General features: G+C 45.9%; 1 protein-coding gene across 3 annotated transcripts in view; it reads right to left on the bottom strand.

Annotated features, from left to right (window-relative positions):
• Positions 1–852: 852 nt before the first annotated feature.
• Positions 853–23,837, bottom strand: part of LOC120901845 — a 39,478-nt gene continuing 16,493 nt past the window's right edge. For all 3 annotated transcript variants that reach the window (XM_040310166.1, XM_040310165.1, XM_040310167.1), the window contains exon 3: positions 853–10,838. In XM_040310166.1, the coding sequence (XP_040166100.1) occupies positions 7,108–9,735 (2,628 nt within the window). In that variant the 5' untranslated portion in view covers positions 9,736–10,838 and the 3' untranslated portion in view covers positions 853–7,107. The remainder of the gene's footprint in view (positions 10,839–23,837) is intronic.

Here is a 23,837-nt window from a genome sequence, read left to right as displayed (position 1 = left end):
GTTGCATCAATTTACGAAACTGCTGCACGTTTTTACAAGGCGTCGTTTGGCAGGGGAGGAGGAGTTAAGAAAAAGCCATCCACAGAAAAACGATCCATTTTCTACAGATGTTTTAAAAACCAAAATGAACACCAGAAGACAACAGCCACAATGGCGGTGTGTGTGTGTGCGTGAGTGCGTTTTGCAAATTTCCGTATGTCTTTTTTTTTTTGCATGAATCTTTTTCTCACCCAACGTGGTCCCTCCTTTTCCATAAAGTGGCTCGCGGGTGCTCTGCCGAAGAACTTCATTATCGAGCAAAGGCGAAAATTGAGACATAAACCATCGGCGTGGCATGGTGCAGTGAGGTATACCAAGGGGCTGCCCGGGCTGCTTTATCGTCACCATTTTGTTCGCTCGATTTGAAGAATGGGAAACAGATTAAATCGTAAATGGCAGCGAATTGAAAGAAGCTGAGCAAACATCCACAGTGTGTGCGTGTTTTTTTTTCTTTCTCTCGCCTGTTTCCAGCGGCGAAAAACAAAGAAAAATCAAATGAGAGAGGAAAAAAAGGAAGCACGAAATGAGCGCTAAATGATTCCGACCCATGAGGTAGTAAAAATGCGTATTTTGATTAGGCGTTTGGAAAAAAAGGAAACGTTTGGAAGAAGACGAAATGCAAGCAGAGAGGCTCCAAGGGACGAAAAACAAAGCTCCAGCGTCGGTTACTTCGTGTGGGATAAAGCTGTGATATCTTTCATAAAAGAAGAGAAAAACGAAAGAAGAACCCCCAAAATCGACATAAAATCAAACAAACGAAAAGGAGCCGAAAAGAAAAACAAGAGAATGAAACGCACACAAACACCCAAGACATAAAACAGTATTTTTTTATGTATATTTTGTTTCCAGTTTTTTTTGTGTTTCCTTTTTCTTCCCTCAATAAAAATTACCTTTGTTTTATAACCTATTTATAATTTGTGTTCAATTTTATCTTTCGCTTCTTACTGCAGTTTTCTTTATGCTTTATTTTCCGTTCTCCCTTTTCCTGCAGTCATCTGCCCGCACACGCATGCTAGTTTCTTTGTGTTTTCTTCTTTTTTTTCTACTTCAATGTTTGTTGTTATCATCGTTTCGCTGTCGTTTCTTTTTTGTTGATTCTATTTCCTATATGCTGCTTTCTTTGTTTTTCGTCTTTATTTTGTTTTTGTTTTTTCTTCTTCTGCTGTATATCTATTACCTCCATCACCATTTACCATCGCTCTGCCTCTCTTTACAGCTTCCATGGCTTTGTTTGTCATTAGGGTTAGTGTTTTTGCTTCTCTTAATTTTACTTCTCCGTATGTATCTTTTTTTTTACGTTGGTGAAGTTTTCATAACCTTTTTCGCTTATTGATTCACTCTATCGTTTTTTCTCTTCTTTTTTTCCTACACGATTGAAACTCTAGTTTTCCCATCGGCATCGGAAGTATCGTTTCATTTTCTTCTTGATTTATATATGCTCTTCTAAATGGGTGAGTGTTTTTTTTTCTTCTTCTTTCTTTCGCTTTGTTGCTGTGCAACGAATTCGATAGCCGTTTGATAGCTAATTTGGAATTGCGTTTGATTACCAGCTGCCGCGGAGGACAGGATTTCACGTTTATAGTTTCTGTGTTGCTTCTGCCGTCTTGCTCAGTTTTATTTCCTCCTTACCCACGCATTTACTTTATTACCAAATATATTAACAGCAAGGGGTTGGTGCGCACGCGCCTCATCTTTACAGCCCGGTGTGCATGTGTGCGTGAGTACGGTTTGGGGTTTGTTTTCTGTTTTTGTTTATTTTTTGTTTTGTTTTGTAGCGTTTCGCTTACTTTATATCATCGCCATTATCAACGGCTATCGTTATCGTTACCGATGATCATTCTATCCACGCTTATCGACGCTGAATCAAGTGTGCCAACCGATTATCTTTTTTTTTGCTATAGATTATGCCACACGGACCCGGGGGGGTTTGGGGTGCAGGGGTTGTTCGGTTTTATTCGACTACCACAGACTGCTTGCCGTCTTCGAGGTCAATTGCTCATAATTTCGGTCAGAATAATAATCAGCAGTGAGTTTGAAGAAGGAAACAAATCCGAGGTCGAACGCATCCCAGCGTGTGTGTGTTTTTGTGCACGCATGTGCTCTGTGTGTGTGTGTGTGCCTTAAGTGGGCCGTAAGTTTTGTGTTGCCCAACATCGAAAAAAAAAGGATCGCAATCAGGCTTTCGCAATCAGCCATAAACGGGGCCGTACATTTTTCGTTTACGCTCGGTACGCCTTTATGGGGAGCCACCGTGTACACCTTCGTCTTGCCGCTTTCTTACCGACTTGGTCCTGCCCGGCACCGAAGACCCTAAGCCGGTGTAATCATTCACACATAAATGCTGCCAATTTGAGAAGCATTCCAAAAGCCCATATTTCTCGTTCGGCCATGGTCGAACGTTGCGTGTGTGTGCGTGTATTTTCCCCGTCCTAATAATATATTTTTCCTACCCGATGGTTTACCGTTTTTTCCTCCCCATGTCGCTGCTTCGTTTACAGCCCAGCCACTGCCGCTCTAATCGGGCCCGGTGTGCTCTTTTCGGTTTATATCCCACCGAAAAAGCTCCCTGGAAACGCACAAATCAACAGCATGTGTGAACAGCTTGGTTTGTATGTTAGTCCATCCGTTTTTCCTTCCCACTTGGCTTGCGTCACAGCGAAGAGGAAAAAAAAAGGCAAAAAACGAAAGGCCCGGGCCTGATTTCTTACCCCGGACACACCGTAGAATGCTGAATGTTTTGCCATGTTTTATGCGTTTTCCCGGGGTAAGTGCGCATTTGCAGAAAAGCAATTGCGTATCTGCAGCTAACAACTGTCGAGCGCCGGCCGCCGCTCCACTGTGGAGTGTATTTCGGCCGGGTTGAAACATGCAGGACAGAACAGGGCAGGAAAGAAGGCAACAAAAACCAGGCAGTGCAAGAAATAAGCATTTTATGGCAATTGGCCATTTGGTTTGTGTTTGTTTTGTGTGCCCCAACGAGTGTTATGCCGAGAGAAATGTGTTTTCTGATGGACAGCAAAGCAGACCGGCAGAAGCGGCCTGCGGCACGACCGCACGTTATGTTTGGCTTTTCTTATGTTGTGCAAGTGCTTTTAGTGGCAATTAAACCGAAAATTTATCTGTTGCCCCACTCCCACAAACATCAAACAATCGCGCGCTTTTGGACCGGTCAAACCATTGATTTTAAGTTATTTTTTTTACGTACCATTGACACAACGAAGGAAGGAAGCAAACATTGTATTGTGCACAACATTTTATTGCTTACACATTATCTAAATACCCACCTCCAATCGTGTGGATGAGTGTGTGTGTGCATTCAATGTGCAATGAAAATCGTTCTCTGCAACTGATTACACACAGCAATGTGTTTGTGTATCTAAACAGCGCCGGCTGGAAAATGGGAGGTAGCAGCAATCCTATTTGCGCTGGAATTAGTGCAATAAATCAGCTAAAAGCACACGCGTTAATTATTGGCAGCCGGTCCGGCCGTTAATGACATTCACGCCGCTTGATGCAATTATGGAGATGCTTCAGCTCGAGCGTGCGACGGTGCATTGCGTGCATCATGCACACACAAAAAACAACGCCCATCGCTGCCCACTGCCTAAACGGATGCAGATTGCATATCGAGTGAAGCGAACCGAAGCGTTGATAAATTAAAATATGATTTTAACAATTTTATCAAACACACATCCCACATGGAAAGCCCTGGACTGGAAGTGTGTGTACATGTGTACCGGACTGCTAATAGGCTCATGCATCCAATGCAATCAAATCGATATTTGATCAATGTTTGTAACACTTTCCGATAACACCTGCACAATTATGAGCGCTTATCCTTAAATACTCAAATAAGCTTGTTCAACCATTGCGTGAAACATCGGAATCAATCACTGGAAGGATAACTTAAATATGTCTGTTTGTATGTTTCACAACGCTTTGTTTTTTGTCGGTCCAACCACCTCCACAGCCAGCCACTCTGTTTGTCCGCAATGGAAATGCAAACAAATCGCTAAATCGCATTAAAAAGTGTTTCGATTTACCGCCTCCCGTTCCTAGTGCCAATGCATTTTCCGATTAGCTGTGCAGCGGAAAAGCGTCCACGCCACACTCCACAAACGCACTCAGAAGGAATTTATAATAATGGTAATGCAATTCTAGCCCCTTGTTTGCGAGTAGTGTTTATGCAATATGGCTTTAATTAAATAATAGGAAAACATTCCCTTCTCTCGTACATAGGTGTACGGAAAACATATTGAGCCTCTGTTCTGGCTAACACAAGGTAGCAAAGGGTTTAATTTGTAATAACGCATAAAAATCCTCATCGGAACGTAGCTTTAATGGCGTTTTTTCCTCGATGCACTGTTGCGACTAGTGTTAAAACATGTTCCAAACGGAATGCGCCATATGCCATAAGCGCTATGGATAAAAAGTTTCGAGTTTAGAAGCATTTTGTTGCACTTTTGCTTACTACTTGATTGCTTTTCAAGCAATCACTGATAACATAGCGTGAGTAAAGTAATGTATGTACTAAACACACAACATTTCCTGCTATAAAACGCTTTCCTATTTCGCTCCGACGCTGAAATTAATCCGTGAAGGATATAAAAAGGAACAATCAACCCTTTGAAGCTGACTGATGCCATTTAGGTAACATTTTCACGAGTCACATAGTATTTTAACTTTTCCTACTGCACTTTTCCACATTTTCTCCGTACCCTCCCAGTACCCAGTGAGGCACAATCTAGCTCGCGTGTTGCGACTTTTTGCTACTGCTGTTGCGTCCATTTCCAGCGGCTTATCTACAATCCATTTTCACCTCCACCACGCTCTCCGTTTTATTTACAATTACCCCTTAATGCATCTATTAATCGATTACGCATGCTTACCATTTCATCCCGCACATAGGGGGTGGCGTTAAATCGACCGCCCAAATGCACCGACCTCATACGTGGTGCATCTCTTTCCGTTTTTTTTGCTCCTAATTTCATTTTCCAAACTATTATGGCGGTAATTTGCATTTCCTATTTTTTTGTTATTTTTTTTTCCTCCCTTTTGAAATCGCTCATGACTTTTTCGAACACGCAAACACACACACACACATACAGGCCATGATGTTGGACATTCTATCACTCACGCCCGAACGGGCACAGCAGCCATGGGGAGGAGGGCGAAATGGTATAACAATGCTGTCGGCTACAGTTAAATTTTTCCTCGCGCACGCACGCACACTCACACCGAAGACACTCACAGTTTGCGTTTTGCGCTGCAGCTCGTCGGTGCGATATCAACGTCAACCATTTTATACATTCGTTCACATACATACACATACCCATGCACACGTTTTACACCTCTGTACAGTTTAGTGCTTGCTGCAACCGGAACCGTGGCACTGTTAACGTAATTTTGGGTTTACATGTTTTTGTTTTCGTTCTGGGAGCTCGTTTTTTAGCTCGTTCATTTCCGTTCCATTCTCTAATCGCAAGCTCCGGGCGCATGCTTCAAACGGCAAAGGGGGAGAGGAGGAAAATAAAGCAAAACCATCACAACGGGTCTGTTCATTGTTTCATTTTTGCATTCGTTTATTCGACTCTTTTTTGGTAGTTTTCTTTTGAGGAAGCTGAAGGCTAAATTCCGTATTTTTACGGGCCTAAGAAGAGGAGGTTCGATTTCAGGAGTTTCTGGGGTCAATTTACACATTGTTTGAGCCTTTAGTTTTAGAATATTCAACATCCAAAGTGACACGCTTTCGCTTTCCGCAAACATTACTACTTTCAATCAATTTCAACTTCTATTTACGGTTTGCGCTCGTTTACTTGAATTAATGTACTTTTTTTGTTGCTGTTTCTTTGCGCTTTAACTGGTTGTTTGTGTCGGAAAATAGTAGATTAGAAAATAGTAAGGGCTACTGATTGGAAAATAATGCTGAAAACTATGAACTGAAATAAAAGTACGAGGATGTTGCTGTTTGTAGTAATTTCGCACTTAATGTTCGCTACTTTGAAAAGAAATTCTTCATCTCTTTACGTAATGCTCATAACCTATAGGATCTTTTCGCTCTTTCAACGTTTCAACTGTATTCCCTTGTCCGCACAACAAGTAGCTGCTTTATCGAATCACTAGACGGCATGAAACCTGAAGAAATGATCTAAAGTGTATGCTGAAGAAACGATTTCATCTAGCGAGAATGTTTAAAAGACATTCAGAATCGGTTTATTTAAAAAAGTTTGTAAAAACTTTTGCAGATAAGTACATAACAAGGTAAAACACAATGGAAATTACTATTTTAAACCATAATGAAATGACAAGAAAATAACAAAAAATACAGGAAAAGACGAGTTGTGAAATGTATGAAGATACATATCAATGTTCTGTTTAAACGTTCTGTAAAACTATTGTTAACAATGTAATCTTTTCGAAGAATTTAACGCCATCATAATCAATTGAAGATATTCAAATTATTACAATTATCTTAATGATTCTTCTCAAATTATAAATCAATTCAAATCTTTTATGAATAGTGGTATGTTCAATCTAAATCCTGTTTGAAATAATGTTTTCCTTTTCCCTTGAAATAAATATCATTTTAAGCTGCCAATAATGACTGGTTATGATACAAAAACTGAAAACTTCAAGATAGTTGCCAATTTTACAACAAAACTACTTATTTCTTTGAACCAAAACGATTGGAAGCAAAGGAGCAATGTTTTAGTGCAGAATTGTTTCCATTCTAAACCTAGGCTATGATTCACTTACCCCGTACTTGCTTACTGCACACAAACAAACACGGCAGCACACAATTGAACCGCTCGCTCGTTGTGTAAACACCCTAGCACGGTTTTTCCGATCAGTTTTCCCCCCGCTTACACGTTCTAAGTGGCGTTCTACGTTATGCTACAAATGTACAAAAAACACTAAAACCCGCACGGCACGGGACCTTACCGCCCACCGCTAGTCTTATAACGGCACATCGTCCGATTCGAGCTGATGCTGCGGGTGCCGGTGCTGCTGCTGCTGCTGCTGATGGTGATGGTGCTGCAGCAGGCCCGGGTCGTGCATGGGTTGCTGTCAAATGTCGCTCGTCTCGTGACTGTCGCCGACGTACCCTTCGTCCGGGCTGTCCGCCAGCGGGCCAGTCAGATGCCGCAGCTTCACCGTACTACCGCCTCCACCCCCGTCCTGCTCGTCCTCCTCCTCTTCCTCCTCCTCGCGCTGCTCCGGTATGACGTCCTTGTCCAGCTCGGACGTTTGCGCACCCACCGAACACTTTTTCAGCGCACTGCCCGGCTGCGTCTGTGGACTGCTCAACAGTTGCTGCTGCTGCTGACCGCTGGGGGATGGCATCATGGGAGAGGCTAGCAGGGCACCGCCGGCCGGTGCCATGATGGGGATGAGCTGCGGATGGAACCCGGGCAGAAAGGTGGGCCACTGCTGGGGCGGCCCAGGCGCCGGCCCCACGCAGAAGCCGGCCGACGCAGCCGCCGCCGAGCTCATGTAGGCCACCGGGTGCACCTCGCCCTTGTAGCCATCCGGCGGGGAAGGGAACTGGCCGTGCTCGTGCTGCGGGTAGCCCTCGGCCGTGTACCGCACGTCGGTCGGGGCGTACATCTGATAGGCGGCTGGTGATTGTGTGCGGTTAATAAACTCGGCATCGTTCGCGTACCGCGCGATGGGCTTCCCGGGGCCACCCGGCTGCTGCTGCTGCTGCTGCAACTGCTGCTGGTGCTTTTTGTGCGGTAACGTGCGGTAGTAGTTAACCGGTGGCCCGCTCGGGGCCGCCATCAGGCTCAGATCGACCGGGTAGCCGTTCTGGTCGAGGAAGCAGCCCGGACTGAGATGAATGTCCACCTGATGCTGGTAGGCGGACAGGTCCTTCCCGCCGAGCGATGCCGTTCCACCGCGCGGCAAGGTGGAGAGCGCGGAGGAGGCGAAGCGCGGACCCCGCAACACCATCGGTGGATAGTAGGGACCCTGTCCCTGACCTTGCTGCTGTTGCTGCTGCTGCTGGTGCTGCTGCTGCTGCTGGAAGCTAACCTCACTGCCACCGTCCTGCACACTGCTCTGCTCGTCCGAGTCCTTCTCGCCCAGGTCCGAATCGATCGCGTCCGGTCGGGGCCGCGCCTTGTGCTGCCCACTCTCCGCATCGTTGATCAGGTCCGGGTTCTGGTCCTGGTAGCTGCGGGCCGACGGTGGGCTGCAGAACTGCGCCATCGCCGTCATGTTGTTCAGCGCCGCCTTGTCCAGCCCGTTCGGGTTCGCGTTCAGGTAGAGCACGATGTCCTGCGGGTTGCTGCCGTCGCCCAGCCCGAGCGCACCGTTCAGCTTGCCCGCCGTCAGCGGCTCCCCGAGGTCGTGCGTAATCGAGGCACACTTTTGCTGGCCGGCCGGTACCCCACCCAACCCATCGGCAGTGGCACCCTTGGCGCCGCGCGGCTTCTTCGCGCCACTGCCCGATGCGCGACGCGCTCGGGCACACTTGCAGGCGACGATGCAGCAGAGCAGGGCGAGCAGCACGGCTGTCGCTGCACTCGCCGCCACGATCGCCAGGAAGTACTCCTCGGAAAACGTGACCTGCTCGACCACCGGCTCCTCCTTCACGATCACGTGCAGCGTGTAGTTGGTCTGCACGCGGCCGGCCGAGTTTTCCGCCACGCACGAGTACGTCCCGTTGTCGTCCGCGTTGATGTTGTAGATGAACAGCTCACTATGCTTCGCCCCATCCAGCTCGTCGACGAAGTAGTACAGGTGCAGGTTGGGCGACAGGAAGCTATCGTTCAGCAGCACCTGGCCCTGGAACAGCCACGCCACCGTCGGCTCGGGCGTTGCCACTATCCGGCAGTCGAGCGAGATGTTACGCCCCTCGGCAATCTCGCGGTAAGACGTTTCGGGCGTCACCACCGGCAGACAGGCGAGATCGTCGAGCGTCAGCGTCTTGACCGTTTCGCCCGCCAGCCTCGCCGGACCGCTGCACTTGATCTCCTCGCGCTGCGGCACGTTGAAGCTGTTCAGCCAGGTGTACACGTCCGTCAGGTGGCAGTCGCAGTGCCACCGGTTGCTCTGCAGATTGATGCCGTGCAGCGACTCGGGCAGCACGTGCGCCCCGCGTATCGTCGCGATCCGGTTGCCGTCGAGCCGCAGCCACTCGAGATTGTCCATCCCGATGAACGCTTCGTCCTCGACCAGCTCGATCTGGCAGTTGCTCAGCTCGAGCGTCGTCAGGTAGGACAGCTGCTTGAAGGCGCTCGCACGCAGCGCCCGGATCGGGTTGCCGCTCAGCGACAGCCGCATCAGGGCCGCATAGTCCTGGAACGTTTCCGTCGGCACCTCCGACAGCGTGTTGTCGGACAGGTCGAGCTCGACCAGATTGGTGAGCCCCCGGAACGCCCGGTCGTGTATCTTGACCAGCTGGTTGCGGGCCAGGTAGATCTTCTGCAGGTTGATCAGCTCCATCTTGCGGAACCGCTCGCTCTGCAGTATCGTCAGGCTGTTGCCGGAGAAGTTGAGCACCTGCGTGCCCGGATCCATACCGTCCGGCAGCCGGTTTAGGAAGCGGCCACCACACTCCACCGTCTGCTTGCCGCCCTTCCACTTGCACACGCACACCTCCGCCGGGCAGCCGGTCGCCGGGGGCAGCGCGCTCCAGCTGACCGTCAGCGCCAGCAGTACCAGTGCGTACGTGTCCCACCGGTACGGCATTGCTGAGGCAGGCAAACACTGGCACCACACGTGCAGGATCAGGAAATGAAGCACGATCCTTCCTGTACACACAACTCCCTTCGCACACACACACACACAGAGCACCGACTCGACCCGTTGAAGGTTCCAGAAAAGGGAAGAGACGGCACACGCACACACACGTACACTCACTTTTTACACTTTCCCGAGCTATCGCCAGCGCAATGCCCCAAACGACTGTTGGAGCGTCATTTTACTAACTTTTTTGGGAAGCTGTGGCAGTTATCTAATGTCCTCGTACCGGCACGGTACAACCATCGCACCTACACACACACAAGTACACGTTTCACTCCCACCACACCGGTTCGTTCACTGCGGCCATCCTCCTGCCTAGGTGCGTCTTTGAAGAAGTAATTATGAATGACATTTCCAACGGCAGCACAAACCACTGCGAGACACGTTGGCACCGCTTGCTTTGATTTACGTTTGATTTGCGCGACTGTCACTACACGCACACCTTTTGGTAGGGCACAGAGAGAGAGACACACACACACACACCCACTGGACACACTGCTTAAGGATGAGCACGTACCACGGTGGGATTCTTTCCCGTTCTTGGAGGCCGGCCGAGGATCGCCTGGAGCAATAAAGTGATTTTAATTTCGTCACGCCCGGCCACAACCCCGAAACAGCCAACCCCCGCAGCCTCAGCTAGGCAACACAATTAAGCGCGTGCATAATACGCGACCCACGACGCCACGCCACGAACGTGCTGCTGAGCCGGAGCTGGTGTTGCTGGTGTGATGTTTAATTCCGGCACCACTTGAAACGCGAGCGAGCAGGTTGCTGTTGGGTGGTGGTGAAGGTGGCGAGAGCTATGAGAGGACATTCTGCCGTCCTTCCCCCAAACGGGGAGAGGGCTCTCCAGGACCGGTCGTGTTGATTGTTGGGCGCTTGTTGGCGTGTCAAGAAGTCGTTCCGTGGCACCCACACAGATGGTGATAATTTGTCCGGGTTGTGTTGTTGTTTTTTTTAGTGCCACACTAGCCACGCGCGACCAGATTGAAGCCTCTGGAGGTGCATCGCCAGTGTCCAGGAAAGCGGGTCACTGCGCCGTGAACAGGCTGGAAAAATAGGGAAGAGAGAGAGAGAGAGAAAGAAAAAATAGAGCGTGAGATATAAATAAATATTCGTGTCACCGTGGAGCCAGTGTTGGTGGGAAGTGGATTGAGTGGATTCGAGAGACTATTTCGACAGCTATCTGGATTCCGGGGAGCATCATTGACAGCAGCAAAAACAGCCTGAAGTGGAGTTTTCCAGGTCACTGGTTTTATTCTGAATCGTTTCCCGATCGTCATTCTGCCCGGTTTGGCAAGAAGCGTTGGCAATGGCAGAAGAACAAACGAGGCTTTACGGTCTGAAAATCGATTAGACGTTCGAAATCTTTTACCCCGATTGACAGCTTCCACTAGCATTTTTGGAGTGGTTTTGTGAAGTGTTTAGCCTCTTGAAATGACTTCTTGGCTTGGGAGAGAGAAAACAAATGTCAACCGAAGGAAAACAGTTTCTTCACACGAACGCCATATGAAGACGAAGTAAACGAGGGAAATAATTAAATCCAATTGTCTGACCGACCATAGTCTCTTTAAAGTGTTTCAACTCGTTCCAATCGAACGATTACTTAATCGATAGTAATTTCCCCTTTCTCTCGCTTCATTGTCTTCTCCCACCGGGGAAAACGCTTTTGTGTCAGCAGTATAATTACCTCCGATCTGTGCATTTCCCCCAATCGATCGCCCTCGAGGTCAAATGCAATAAATCCCATCCCAACTTGCTACCAATGCTCTTCCAATTGCTACCATTGCTTGCCGAATGTTCTTCGATTCGGGCGATCCTTCACCCATTCACCCATTCACCCAAGCAGCGATAAATTTCGCCACCAAGCTTTTCACCAAGCTGAGCACCTCCACTGACCCACTGGTCCTGGATCTACGCATTAGTTACAGTGTGCAGTGTTTCGGTAATAGGATTATTTCGGACTGTCGCATTGTCTGCCTGGTTTGGCGGTGGGAGCGAGCCCTCGCAATTGTTGCACCGAAGGATTTAACGCACTTTAGCATCCGCCGCCCGGTCCCGGTTGCGTTGGGGCAAAGTAAAAATGGAAGCCGTCCCACAATGCTGCAGTACTGCATGCGTGAACGGGAGAGCCGAGCCGCATCGGTAATTGTTATTAAGAACGGTGCAATATATAATCAATCGGATGTGAATAATGGTATTTGCGTTGGAATTGGGTATACTTATTGTGCACAGCGAAAGGGTGGAGTAGAGTAGTGCTGCTGAAGAAGATATTCATAAGCACAACACGGGTTTGCAGTGAATTATTTCCAAAACCAAAAAAGCGAAACACAAAAGCCAGCCTGCTTTGGTAGGTAAGCTCAAAACACTCATTAAATTTGACATAATTATATCTGCTTTGGAAAATCTGGATTATGAGCCAACATCTATGAACAGGGAAAGAGGGGTTCCCTTGGTTTTAATTCCGTCCCCGAACTCATTACAACCAAACCGGCTTACTTTTTAATCACCTCTTCATCTCGCACACCCTCCTCCGGTACTACGGGCACTGGAGTGCTTGTTAATTGAGTTAAGTTTAATGCAGGCAAACGCGCTACACGACACTCTGCTCTGTGGTAGTGCATTAGGTAGGTAACACACCACAGGGCCTACAATCCACACCCGGAACCCAGTGGCGTAAATCAGTGCCACCGTCATTTCACTATACACACTCAACTCGTTCGTGTGTTTGTGAGAGGTTTCGCATGAATGTGAAAGACACACTGACGCCGGCATTCACCTTATCGCCAGGACACGCTGACTTAATCACGCAATCCCATTATCGACATTTGCATCTACTGCTCCACAGCTTTGCCTGGGAACTACCGAACGGAACCGAGTGCTTTGGTGAGTGTGCGTGACATGTGGGTCACCAAAACACACCTATCGACTGCTGCTGCAGTCACAGATTTCGATCCGGTGCCTGTGTGGTCGATGCTGTCGCTGCCATCGAACTTTTTATCACCACGGGCGTAGACGTATCATCTGGTACTGAGGTTTGAAATTTCTCACACAACCTTCCAAAAACCCTCGAACGATGATCAGAAGCTTTGGACAAAAAAGGGAAACATCAAGCAACACCTCCCCAGGAGCCTCGGTGGAACGTGTACAAAACGGAGGACTAGCACAAGCGGCAGGTGACTTGTACGCAAAGCTGGTGCGGAATTCACGGGAAGCAGCCGGCGATACGGGAGTGACGATGGGTTTAGTTCCATGTACATCCGATGCCCTGTAACGGTGATAGCAAAACGTTCTCAAGCGCAGAATGTTACGCTTGTGAGGATGTGTTTTTTTTCTCTCTCTAGCAATGAGAAAAAAAAACCTTTTGCCTTTCATAGCAGTTAAACCAGGTAGAGGGCGCTGCAAGCACGCGGTGGATTACATTAAACATGTATGCATAGTCCCGGGGTGAACCTGGGTAGCTGCGTGCTGCGTTTTGAAGGTGCAATCAATAGCCCCGACATGCATACGGTGCTGATGGATACGGGGGCAGCCACACCGGAGTGTATGGGAAAGTTCGATCGATTCTGGTGGTGAGTGAATATTGAGTTTAGCAACCTTGGTGCAATGGATGAAGCCACAGTAGTTGTTCTTAATGGCTCATACTACAGGGCGATTAGGGACGGGCGATGGCTTAAGGTAGCATGTAACCTGTCTGAACGTAGTTATGATGGTTGAGGGACAACACAGAGGCTACATCAATCGACGTAGTTACAGTAAAGTTGACAACTTACATCATTTTCCTGTTTTAACAAATTCACAGAATTTGTCGGATATTATAGAAAGATACATGCGTAAAATTTTGTAATATGGTTTTTTAAGCTTCCAGATATTTGAAAACAATTTCGTGCAATAGCATTAGTTTTTATTGGAAAAAGAAACCACAAAAACGTAATGTCGAAAATTCTCTGAAACTGAGGATTTACTCAAAAAAAAAGTATGTGCAGTAAATGCTCTTTGTTCCATTTTTGAAACATCAAACAAATTAGTATGTGTAGCGTTATTGTATGAAACCTTATCAATGTTTTCAATGGCATTTCAAGAAATTTTAAAATTTATCGTTTGGAAGTAAAAAAAATGTAAATCCCCTTTACAAACGTGTAGTGAACAATTTCCCGAGAAGCAACCATACCTTTACGTATCATGTTTTGCATCTGCTTCAACCAAACCAACTGCTTCAGCGTGTCAATTACTACATTAAAATCACTGCTTGTGACACCAACGTGCACCCAGCTGTCACCGAGCAATGCCGCTTCATCATTCACCGCACAATCATTGCAGCGTCTCTGCACTTGACACACGGTGCGATATCACGCTGATACGTCCTTAGCACGAGTGCAAAGTTCATCTTTACATACCGCGCCATTCTGGTCGCGTTGAGTGTGTGTGTGTGTGTGTGTGTGTGTGTGTGTGTGTGTATGTGTGTGTGTGTGAGTGATGTATTTCTCGTTTTTTGCATGCACTTTATTCTCTTTTTTCTGGCAACCTCACTACCACACTTTTGTACGTCAGCTTGAAGCCGCCCGGTAAATGGTGAATGAAAATATGAATACCTTTTCTCCTATTAATAGTGAGATTATCTTTTCGACAAGTGCACACACACACACACACACACACACACAAACAACCACGCAAAGAGACAGTTCAACCCTGGTTTTGCTTTTTTTTCCTGGATGCTGCTCGCTCATCTTCAGGTTAATGGGATGTTATACCGTGATGCTCTCAGGTGCATTATGGTTGGTATTTTATTCCCACTCAAAATGCAACTTCTCAGTGCAAAGTATGTGAAAAATATTTGCAATCAATTTTTTTTTCCCAGTTTTGGCTGGTGCATCAGGCAGTGGGGGGGGGAAAAAAGTCTTGTAAACGACACGGCACATGAAGGGAAAACTGCATCCAACAGCAAATCGCAATGGCGCCGAGAATGGCGAAAAATTGTGATGCTCCACTATTTCGGTCGCAGGAGAAGCGGCCGAAAGCGAAGAATGGGGCAAAACGTAAACGGACGCTCCTTGCTGAAGGCTTCATCTTTTACTCGTCTACTGTAGCGTCAGCGTCAGGCAGAGACGGTAAGCGAGGACGGCAAGCGTGAATAGAAGGTGCGCTGCTGCTGCTGCTGTGGAGGGACTTTCTTCTCGTTAGAAATCAACACGTGTGGGCTGGGGCGAGATGTTGGAGAAGTTGAGTCGAAGCCGATGCTAGCAATTCGTGGTAGAAAAATGTGCTATGTTCACCACCGTTGTTTCCAAAAAAAGTAAAAAAAAGCGAAGAAGGGCCAAAAAGAAGCGACTGATGTTCTAAAACAGGAGAAGACCGAGTTCGCCTTCACGATGACAAATACAAAAATACACGCGCACTCGACTCGATCGTTTCACACACGGCACGGCAGGACTGCGACAGTGTGGCCGAGACGAGACGGGCATGCTGTGCGCAAAAAAGAGGCAAACAAAAAAGCGACAAAAAGAAAGGATACGACACGAGGACGAACAGGACACTGCAGCGCGGCCCACGGTGCGGTAGCGTAGTCGCCATCCGTCGTCGTTATCCGGGGAATGTCTTTGCCCGTGTGATTTTCCACCAGATTTCCATTTTTCTTACCGGCTGCCGACTGGGTTGGGGTTCGGGGATTATGTTCGCTAGCATGTGATGTTGGCGTACCGGTGACGTGATTCATACTGATTGCCGCACCCTTGAAACTTGCCGCGGATGAAACGCACACTCACACACGCACTCACCTTTACATTAGCATACAGTGGCGGAATTTGGTCGTGCGTGTGTGTGTGTTCTGGCGTACCGACATTCTTGCACTGACATTCGTCCGCTCGCAGCAGGTGCCGGGAAAGGATTTGTGCGAACAACATGCTGGCTGGTTGGCTTGGATCCCGTTCGCTGCCGGTATGTGCCGGTGTACAAGTGGAAATTGCATGTTTTGCTAAGGTTAAAATTTTGATTTAACAGCAGACCAAGCTACAGCAGGGTGAGATAGGTGGAGTACAAAGGGCACCTGACCTGAGCGGAAGCGTCTCGGGTGTGCTTTGGTGTGTGCTTTGGTGCCAAACTGGGGGTTTGTTATCCTTAAACAATCAAGTTGCGTAGTGTAAGGCGGTTTGTGGTGGGGAGCGCTATGTTTTGAATAAATTTAATTTCGTCTGAAAACATCAAACATATCTCATCAAAGTGTGTTTAATGTCGATAGACACTGAGACAGCTTCATCATCAATCAGAAAAGAGTTATATTGAAGCATCTCTCTCGTAAGCCTCTCATAGCATGCATATAAAATTGGCGTTAGTGTGGATGCAAGACTAAGTCATTAAAATTTTGATCTCAAATTTTGGGAATTATTGAATTAATCTTCAACATTTGAGGATTTCGAAGGATTTAGGAATCGGATAGGAATCATGAATAAATTTACTAGGCATTTAAGTAGATTTATGAGAACTGAAATTTTAAATCACAAAATCATTTTTAAAAGTGTAATTTTTTTGTTTTTTTGTTTGCAAAAATGCCGATTTTGTTTACTCCGTTATAACTTCCAAATTTGGCATTAAAAGTGTTAAATTTTGAAATTCTATCAATGTAATTATTAGCTACCTAACTTATATTTAATATTGCAATTTAATATCTAAAACTGATACGTTAGAGACAAAAATTGATCCGTAGTGTCAAAATGACTGATGTTGACTTATGACTTAGGGGAAAAAACTTTACAAGCTGTCAAAAAATAATGTTTTTAATAGAAAAGAAAAGCAGGTGAGTTTGAGCTATAATTTAGAGCAAACGACTGTAAAATGGACAAAGAAAAGGTATCGTCAAACCTACAAATATTGTTTGGATTGGTGTATCTAAACTAATGTGTTCGCAATTGTTCACTCGAATTGAACGTTTTATTTAACTAAAAATTATAACCTTTCTTTAAAATGTTTGCATTAAAAGATTCAGTAGTTAATTTAAAAACTGTCTGATGAATTCTCTGAGTTTAGATGTTGTTTATATATTAACTTCCGAAACTTCTACTCACGCTTTAAGCGCATTTGTTTGTTTTATTGAATTTGATGTTTTTTTTTCTGAGAAAATACCATCAATTAAAAAAGTTTGAAGCTTAAAATTCAAACAATATTTTGCCATAATTTCTACTCTTAAAAAAAATAACTTTATGTTTTATGGTTGAAAAGTTAATGCGTAAATTTATGTTTTTCCCCTTAAAATATTCCAGCAATGCCTTTAGAGGTCTTAAAACCATTTCTATTTTAGGCATCTTCAAGATAATATACCTTAATAACAGTGACCTACATTTTAAAAGCTTGAAATTCATGTTCCCTCCCTCCCCGCTCAACAAGTACGAAAAAAATGCTTCCTCCGCCCAGCAATGCCTCCCCCAAAAGCCCAAAAGTGGCTGAACTCTTTTAGAAGCAAAAATTTCACTTAAAACAACATGTGGCACCATTTGCAAACAGTGCCGGCAGTTGGGAAAAAGCCGTCCAAGCAAGAAAAAAAGGTAAACCGCTTCCAAGCAGCAACTCGTTTGTTCTTCCTTTTTCCTTTTTTTTTGCTTTTTCGGGAATACTTTCAAGCAAAAATAATAAAAGCGTACAGGCGAGCACGTGATGGAACCAGTCATTCGGAATTGTGCCCATCCGGTACCCGGCGTCATTTGATGCGGAAGTAGGAAAACGGCATAACGGCTTGAAATTGAAGACATTTTCTGAATAGGATCGGAGGTAAAAGCATAAGATGCAAACGACGCAACAAGGAGCAAGAGTGTTAAAAGGGAAAAGAGTAAAATAGGAATCTCCTCCCGCTGAAAGAAAAGAATCCAAATATTGTTCAGGTTTGTGTGTATGTGTGCTTCTCCTACGGTTAGAATGGAAACAGTGAACAGCTTCCTATTCTTTTGCTTCGAAACCGGGAGGCAAATACATTACACTCAAACCTCTCGTAACAAACCTCCCGCCCGGGTCATTGGAAGGGAAATGGAAACGAAAAGGTTTTCGTGCTAAAAGTGGGCTGATTGGATGTCGATCAATATCAATATCGCGCGCCCACGCGCACATACAAGAGCAGCGGGAAGTGCGGAAAAGAGAGTTCTCCTGTGTCTGTGGAGCAATTCAGTGTAAATTCTATCAGCATTAAGATATGTCGCTCCGTCTGCAGCACACGTTCTGGTTGCCATTTGGCACGTCTCCGTCCTCCATTTCATCTCACTTCGTCCTGTAGCTTGCGCGTCGCCTCAATTATTGCACCTCACGCTCACATCCAAACCTTGTCCTGCCTGTCTGCCCACCCAAGAACGCAACAAAGCGGGAGGTTTTGGTCTTGCAATCCCACTGTTTGTGTGTGTGTGTGTGTGTGTGTGTGTGTGTGTGTGTGTGACTTCGCTTTCTCGTGCGCTTGTGTCATAATAGAGCCATCCTTCCTAGCTTTACCGTACATTACTTCACGTTTCGACAATTTGTATGGAAATTGTTATGTTATTGAGTTGAGACGCCGTTCGGCACTGTATAGTACCGAGCCGTGTTCTATCTCCGCGGCACCGGGACGGATGTGAAATTGTGTTTGAAACGGGAAATGCAACACACTCACACAGCCAGCGTACACAAGATGTACGCCAGACGCCAGCCGGCTAGACATCGTCGACGCTCGCAAACTGCCCTTGCCCTGGGATCTATGCCACGGATGTGTTTTTCCCCTTTTTCAAACATCCCCTCCCCCCCCCCCCCGCACCGGCTGGCGACAGCTCGTGGCTAGCAGTCGGAGCCAATGTCAGAACGATCGCACTCGAATGCATTCCCGTCCGCGCATCCGCTTCCGGGGTGGGTTGAAGCGAAAAGCCACAAACACACAGACCACTGCGAGCTCACGCGAGCAAGATATAAATACTCAAAAAAGAAGGGGCTTGAAAGAATTCCGGGGCCTCGGATTTCGGTGGTTATTGCTTCCGGGACAGTGGCAGTACAGGGACAGCCCATCGTACATACCCGCGCCCGTGCGTCCACAACGAAGGGCCATCTTTTGTCGGTAGCACCATATTTGTCTTTCACTCGTCGAATTGATAGAGTGCTGCTGCTGCTGCTGTTCCCGTCGGTGCTGGTTGTTTGGTCCGCAAAAGATGATTGCGAGTAGACAATTTGGGGCGCTGCTCTTCGATGCTGCTGCCCTATTGCAGATGAAACTGGCCCAGCCCAGTCGCATATCGATCGATAATGCTGTCCGTTTGCCAAAAAATCCACCGCTATCCGGTGGGGGATAAGAGGTGAGGGTGTGAGAGAGAGAGAGAGAGAGGGGGAGAAGAGAAAGAGCACATTTTTGCCCCTATTTTTGCCCTTCCCTGATGGCTCCCAGATAATCGGATCCAGGGTGGGATATGGTTCTGCTGGTTATGGGTGGATCGGTGCTAAAGCTCGCCAAAGCTCGTTATTTGCTTGCTTGATTCCAGTGTGAGCACTCCGAGTGGATTGGTTGTGGCTCTGTCGGTGTGTGTGTGTATGTGTGGGAGCATTTTCATGACCTCATATTCGCTCGATTTGCGGTACGAGCTGAAACGATAACGAACTGGCCAGCCGTACGTGGGGACTGTTTATTTTGCACTCTGGCTGCATTATAATATCGTTTTGTTTTTATTTTTCATACCATATTTTTGTGTGTGTTTTGTAATAGGTGAATGAGTAACGTTAGGTGAAAAAAGGTTCAACAACTTGGCTTATAATTTTATTCTTAATCTATGGAATTCCATTCACGATTTCCTGTTGTAAGTTCAAATGCAGACATTCAACACAGCTTTTCTTAGGTTTTGTAAAAAAAGAGATATCTTTTGTGACAATTTTGCTTACGCTGCAACGTTGATATGCCTTTAGGACTTGTTCAAGAGTCTTTGGTCATTTGTTTGTATCAACTTAGACGAAGGAGCTAAGTTTATTCTATTAAGGGTGAATTTTTATTACCTAAATGAATCGGATTGTACTATAGATTTGCAAACAATATTTCTGTTTTTGTGTCAACAATTATATTATCATCTATTATCGTCATCATTATCTTCAATTTTAAACTATTTTTAAAGCATTTAAAATTGATTTATTGCAGAAAATCAAGGATTGTTGTCCTTAAAGCTAAACCATACTATCATTACAGCAATAATTAGTTTTAAAAATCATCAAAGTTAAAATGTCATTCTTTCATCCTGATGTTCATTCAGAATGCTTTTTTCGATGTAAAGTCATCACTCATTAAAAATAATCAGTCTCTGTAATGAATACCTTAAAAATTAGAGTGAAAACGCAAAAAAGAACATTAATTCTCCCAGTTTTTGAAGCGCAATATTCATTTATCATTAATAATCAGCTTGTACAGTGTTTAAATGAATAGTCGATTTTTTTTAATCCTGGAGCTGATTTTAATTGTAAATAAATTGTGAAAAAAATCATATCCCTCAAAGCTTAAAATACTGTGTATGCACACACACACACACACCGAAGCGTATTGGTGACATATTTATTTCATGCAGAGTCGGAGTCATGCAGAGTTTACTGCACATTCCATTACTGTTTGGACAGTATCAATCAATAAGTTTCTGTGTAAAAATTCCACCAAACCAATCGTTAGCTTTAAAGCGTGTTAAACACTCACCGCACCAGGTGAAAAAAATGATGATCATTAGCAACGCTTTAATATGTGTGGACGAGCCAGAGTTTTTTACGACCCATTTCAGCCGGACATTCGGGCCTCGGGATATTTACGACCGGGAAATCGTATTTTGAATTTTTGACAAAGTTAAATCGATCAGAAACATAACAAAAAATCGCGCGAAAATGGACTGCATTAACTTTCACTGGTGGAAGCTTGAAAGGAAAAGCTTTTTTTGTACTTCACGTTGGCCACCCCAATTTAACATAATCTACTTTTTTTGTCGGAGTGCAAATTGTACCCCCAAATAAATATCTTTTTTTATGATCCAGCGCCCTTCCCTGGCATCATAATCTCGCGCTTGAGTAACCTATAAAAATGGCTAATTTTTATGTGCGAAACCAGCGTAAAATGAACCACCATGCAACCTCTCCCTCCGCACGGTCATTACGTACCGGAGGGGGAAGCGCGCAAAGGAATTACTGCTTCACCGGTTATCTCAATTTCCTCGACCATCATTAATTTAACCGCAGGCTACAAAAACCAATCGATCTGCTGCAGCACTGAAGCGTGTAGCGAAAGCAAATCAATTCGATGGCACTGGCCGGATGGCCAGGACGGGTGAGGGCGAAGGGAAGTTAACGAAGTTTAGTTTACAGCCGCGTTTACAAACGGGCGCGGGCGCTTGGAAGCAGGTGCACATCGTGCGCCCGATTCCGGGGTTCGATTCGGGACCGCCGACGCTCTAGCTGCACGTTCCAGGGAAGTTCTCATTACTAAGGGTTCGAAAGTGGGCAGTGGCGGGAGGATGCAGGCTTGGGAGGTAAAAGTTGCCGCTGATGAAGCGAAATGGAAGTTAAATACGATTTTCCTCGCTTGGTCTAATCTTGTGCCGCCCACTGCCACCATCCAGCGCTGCCTGGGGAGGGAAAATCCGAAACGGTTCAAAGAAATTACATTTCTCCTAACGAGCGCATGATTTTATATAAATTTTCGATCGTTACCAAGCGCAAATGGAAATGTCCTGCCAACCCCGGGCGCTCTAGTCTGCGGGTCAGCCCCGGGTCGAATGTCGTTCGATTTCGTTTCCAATTCGGTTCGGCGGTCGCAGGACGTTGTGCGAGGCTCGAGCCGCCCCATTTTCAAACGATGGCGATAATAGCTGCAATTACCATTGTCATCAGTATCTTCATCAACGTCATCGTCGTTCGCGGAGCGTTTTATGTGGGTGTGTGTGTGTGTGTGTGTGTGTGTGTGTGTGTGTGTGTGTGTGTGTGTGTGTGTGTATTTTTTATGTTTTACTGTCCCTAGTGGTTTGAGTGAAATTGTAGTCAAAATTGAGTGCTTTCCAGTCATTGCCGTTGCCGTCGTACCCATCGCACAATGCTCCGCACATTAACCGCCGATACAGAGTCATCCGATTCGGACATTTAATTGACGACTTTCTGCAGGAACGTGCGTCTATCGTGTGTTTGTGGGTGAGATAACCGCTCTCTCTATGATGGAAAGATGTATCAGCAGGAACGAACTGTTTCGCATTATCGTGCAATATCCCTCCCCACGGCAAATAGATTACGATCGATCGAACCGATCATGTTGCGTGCAATTTCGCAGTAATGAATTCCCATTTCGGAATCGATTTTATGGACCCACCCAAAGTAGTGGAATGGTAGGCCACAAAATCCGGCAGCAGTCATTGCGGGGGAGGCTGCAAAACGCAGACGGAGTTCGCCCAGGAGCGAACCTCAACTCGAACGATCGGAAATGGATTTTAGTTTTACCGATGAACACTTAAGCGCGTCAGAGGGGTAGCGGAAAAGTTTGCTGACAGCGGCCCGACCGCCCTCGACCCTCGACTGTGCTGTGCTCGACCGGGAAACCAAACTCGCCTTCCTTCCCGCTGGTGGTTAGGAAGCGCTGAGCACACTTACGGGAAATCTCGAAACGATGAAGTAATATGATAATATTTGCACACTGTTTTCCACCTGCCGCCACGGTGCGCTGAAGTGGTGCTCCGGCCGTGGGTAGATGAGAATGCTTTTCAGCGGCACCGGTTCTGACGACTACCCCCCCCCCCCTGCCTGCCCGTGGTGAGGCTTTTAATGAAAAAGTTTGCAATTCTCGCCGGCTGCCGAGTCGGCGGAAGTGAGATTTCGGTTGGAAAAGTTTAACCGTATTTCCGTTGCGAAAAAACAAACACACGCACACACTCACACACATGCAGAGCTTGGCGGAAGGAGGGGAGGGAAAAATCGAGCAAACAGCAGTGGGGATAGTGAAGGTTTCGTCGTTGTCGACGTCGTTGTTCGGGCAGTCAAGCTTGCTGGAAAGGATGTGCTGTGACTTTTTCAATCGCTCGTGTACGCTTTCTATGAGCATATGTGAGTCTGTGTGTGTGTGTGTTTGTGTGTGTGTGCCTTTGTACGTGCGTTTGTATAAGTTTGCACAGCAACTGATTGCGCGAACGGCGTCCTTTGCTTGCTGAAATGTTTAAGAAGTTGCTCGGCTTGCGTTTACAGATTTCATGGTACGTTAAGCCGTTTCTCATGCGTAATGGAGAAAGAACGTTTCTAGCGAACGGATCAACTGAATGGAATTCTTGTCCAGTGAATCGTTGAAAGTGATGTATCTGTTTTAGGAAAAGCGGGAAAGCAAAACAAGTGTTTTGAGGAAATTATACAGGTAAACAATGTAATCGAGATTGGACGTCCCGTGCCTATGGTTTAACCGATAAGTGATTGATAGACAACAATCCGTTGGTGGTTAATGGAAGGCCTAGACCCATCGCAGACGTTCCACCAGAAATGAAGATGAAGATTCTGATGTACAATTCTTTTTAAAAGCAAATTATACGGAGCCTACTTTCGTGCCGGGAGCGCTTATTGGCTCTGCAAAAAGCTGTTTCAAAGTGTAATCCAATCATTCCATTATTTCCGGTTGTAAATATAGTCCATTCAAAGGAAATGGAGATCTATGTAACAAGAATTCGAATTAAACTGTTAGATCGAAAAAGTTACTTTCAATAAAAAGGTTACTTTTTTTTAAATAAATATAGTCTTTGTGTCTGTGAATCCACCAGCAACGATTGTTTGTTCCATAAAAGCGTAAAACTTAGTTTGCTAGCTTGTAAGGTACAAGATTCTATTTCATTTTCACTTTGTTTTAATCCACTAATCTATAGATGCACAGGCAATAATCGTAATGAGTTTCCAATGAACAATACTTAAGTGAAACGCTCGCTTCATGATTTTAACACGATCAGTAGTAGTAGTAGATGTAGTATACAGTATTAGATAATCAGTTATCATCCGAAACAGAAAATCCTTATATTGTCGATCTTTTATTGGTCGTTATTTCGATGAAGTGAACTGTTTGGATGGATCACATCAAA

Source organism: Anopheles arabiensis, chromosome 3 (genome assembly GCF_016920715.1).
Source record: "Anopheles arabiensis isolate DONGOLA chromosome 3, AaraD3, whole genome shotgun sequence".
Taxonomy (NCBI): domain Eukaryota; kingdom Metazoa; phylum Arthropoda; class Insecta; order Diptera; family Culicidae; genus Anopheles; species Anopheles arabiensis.
The sequence above is the reverse complement of the archived record's forward strand: the minus strand, read 5'-3'. Positions and strand labels throughout refer to the sequence as shown.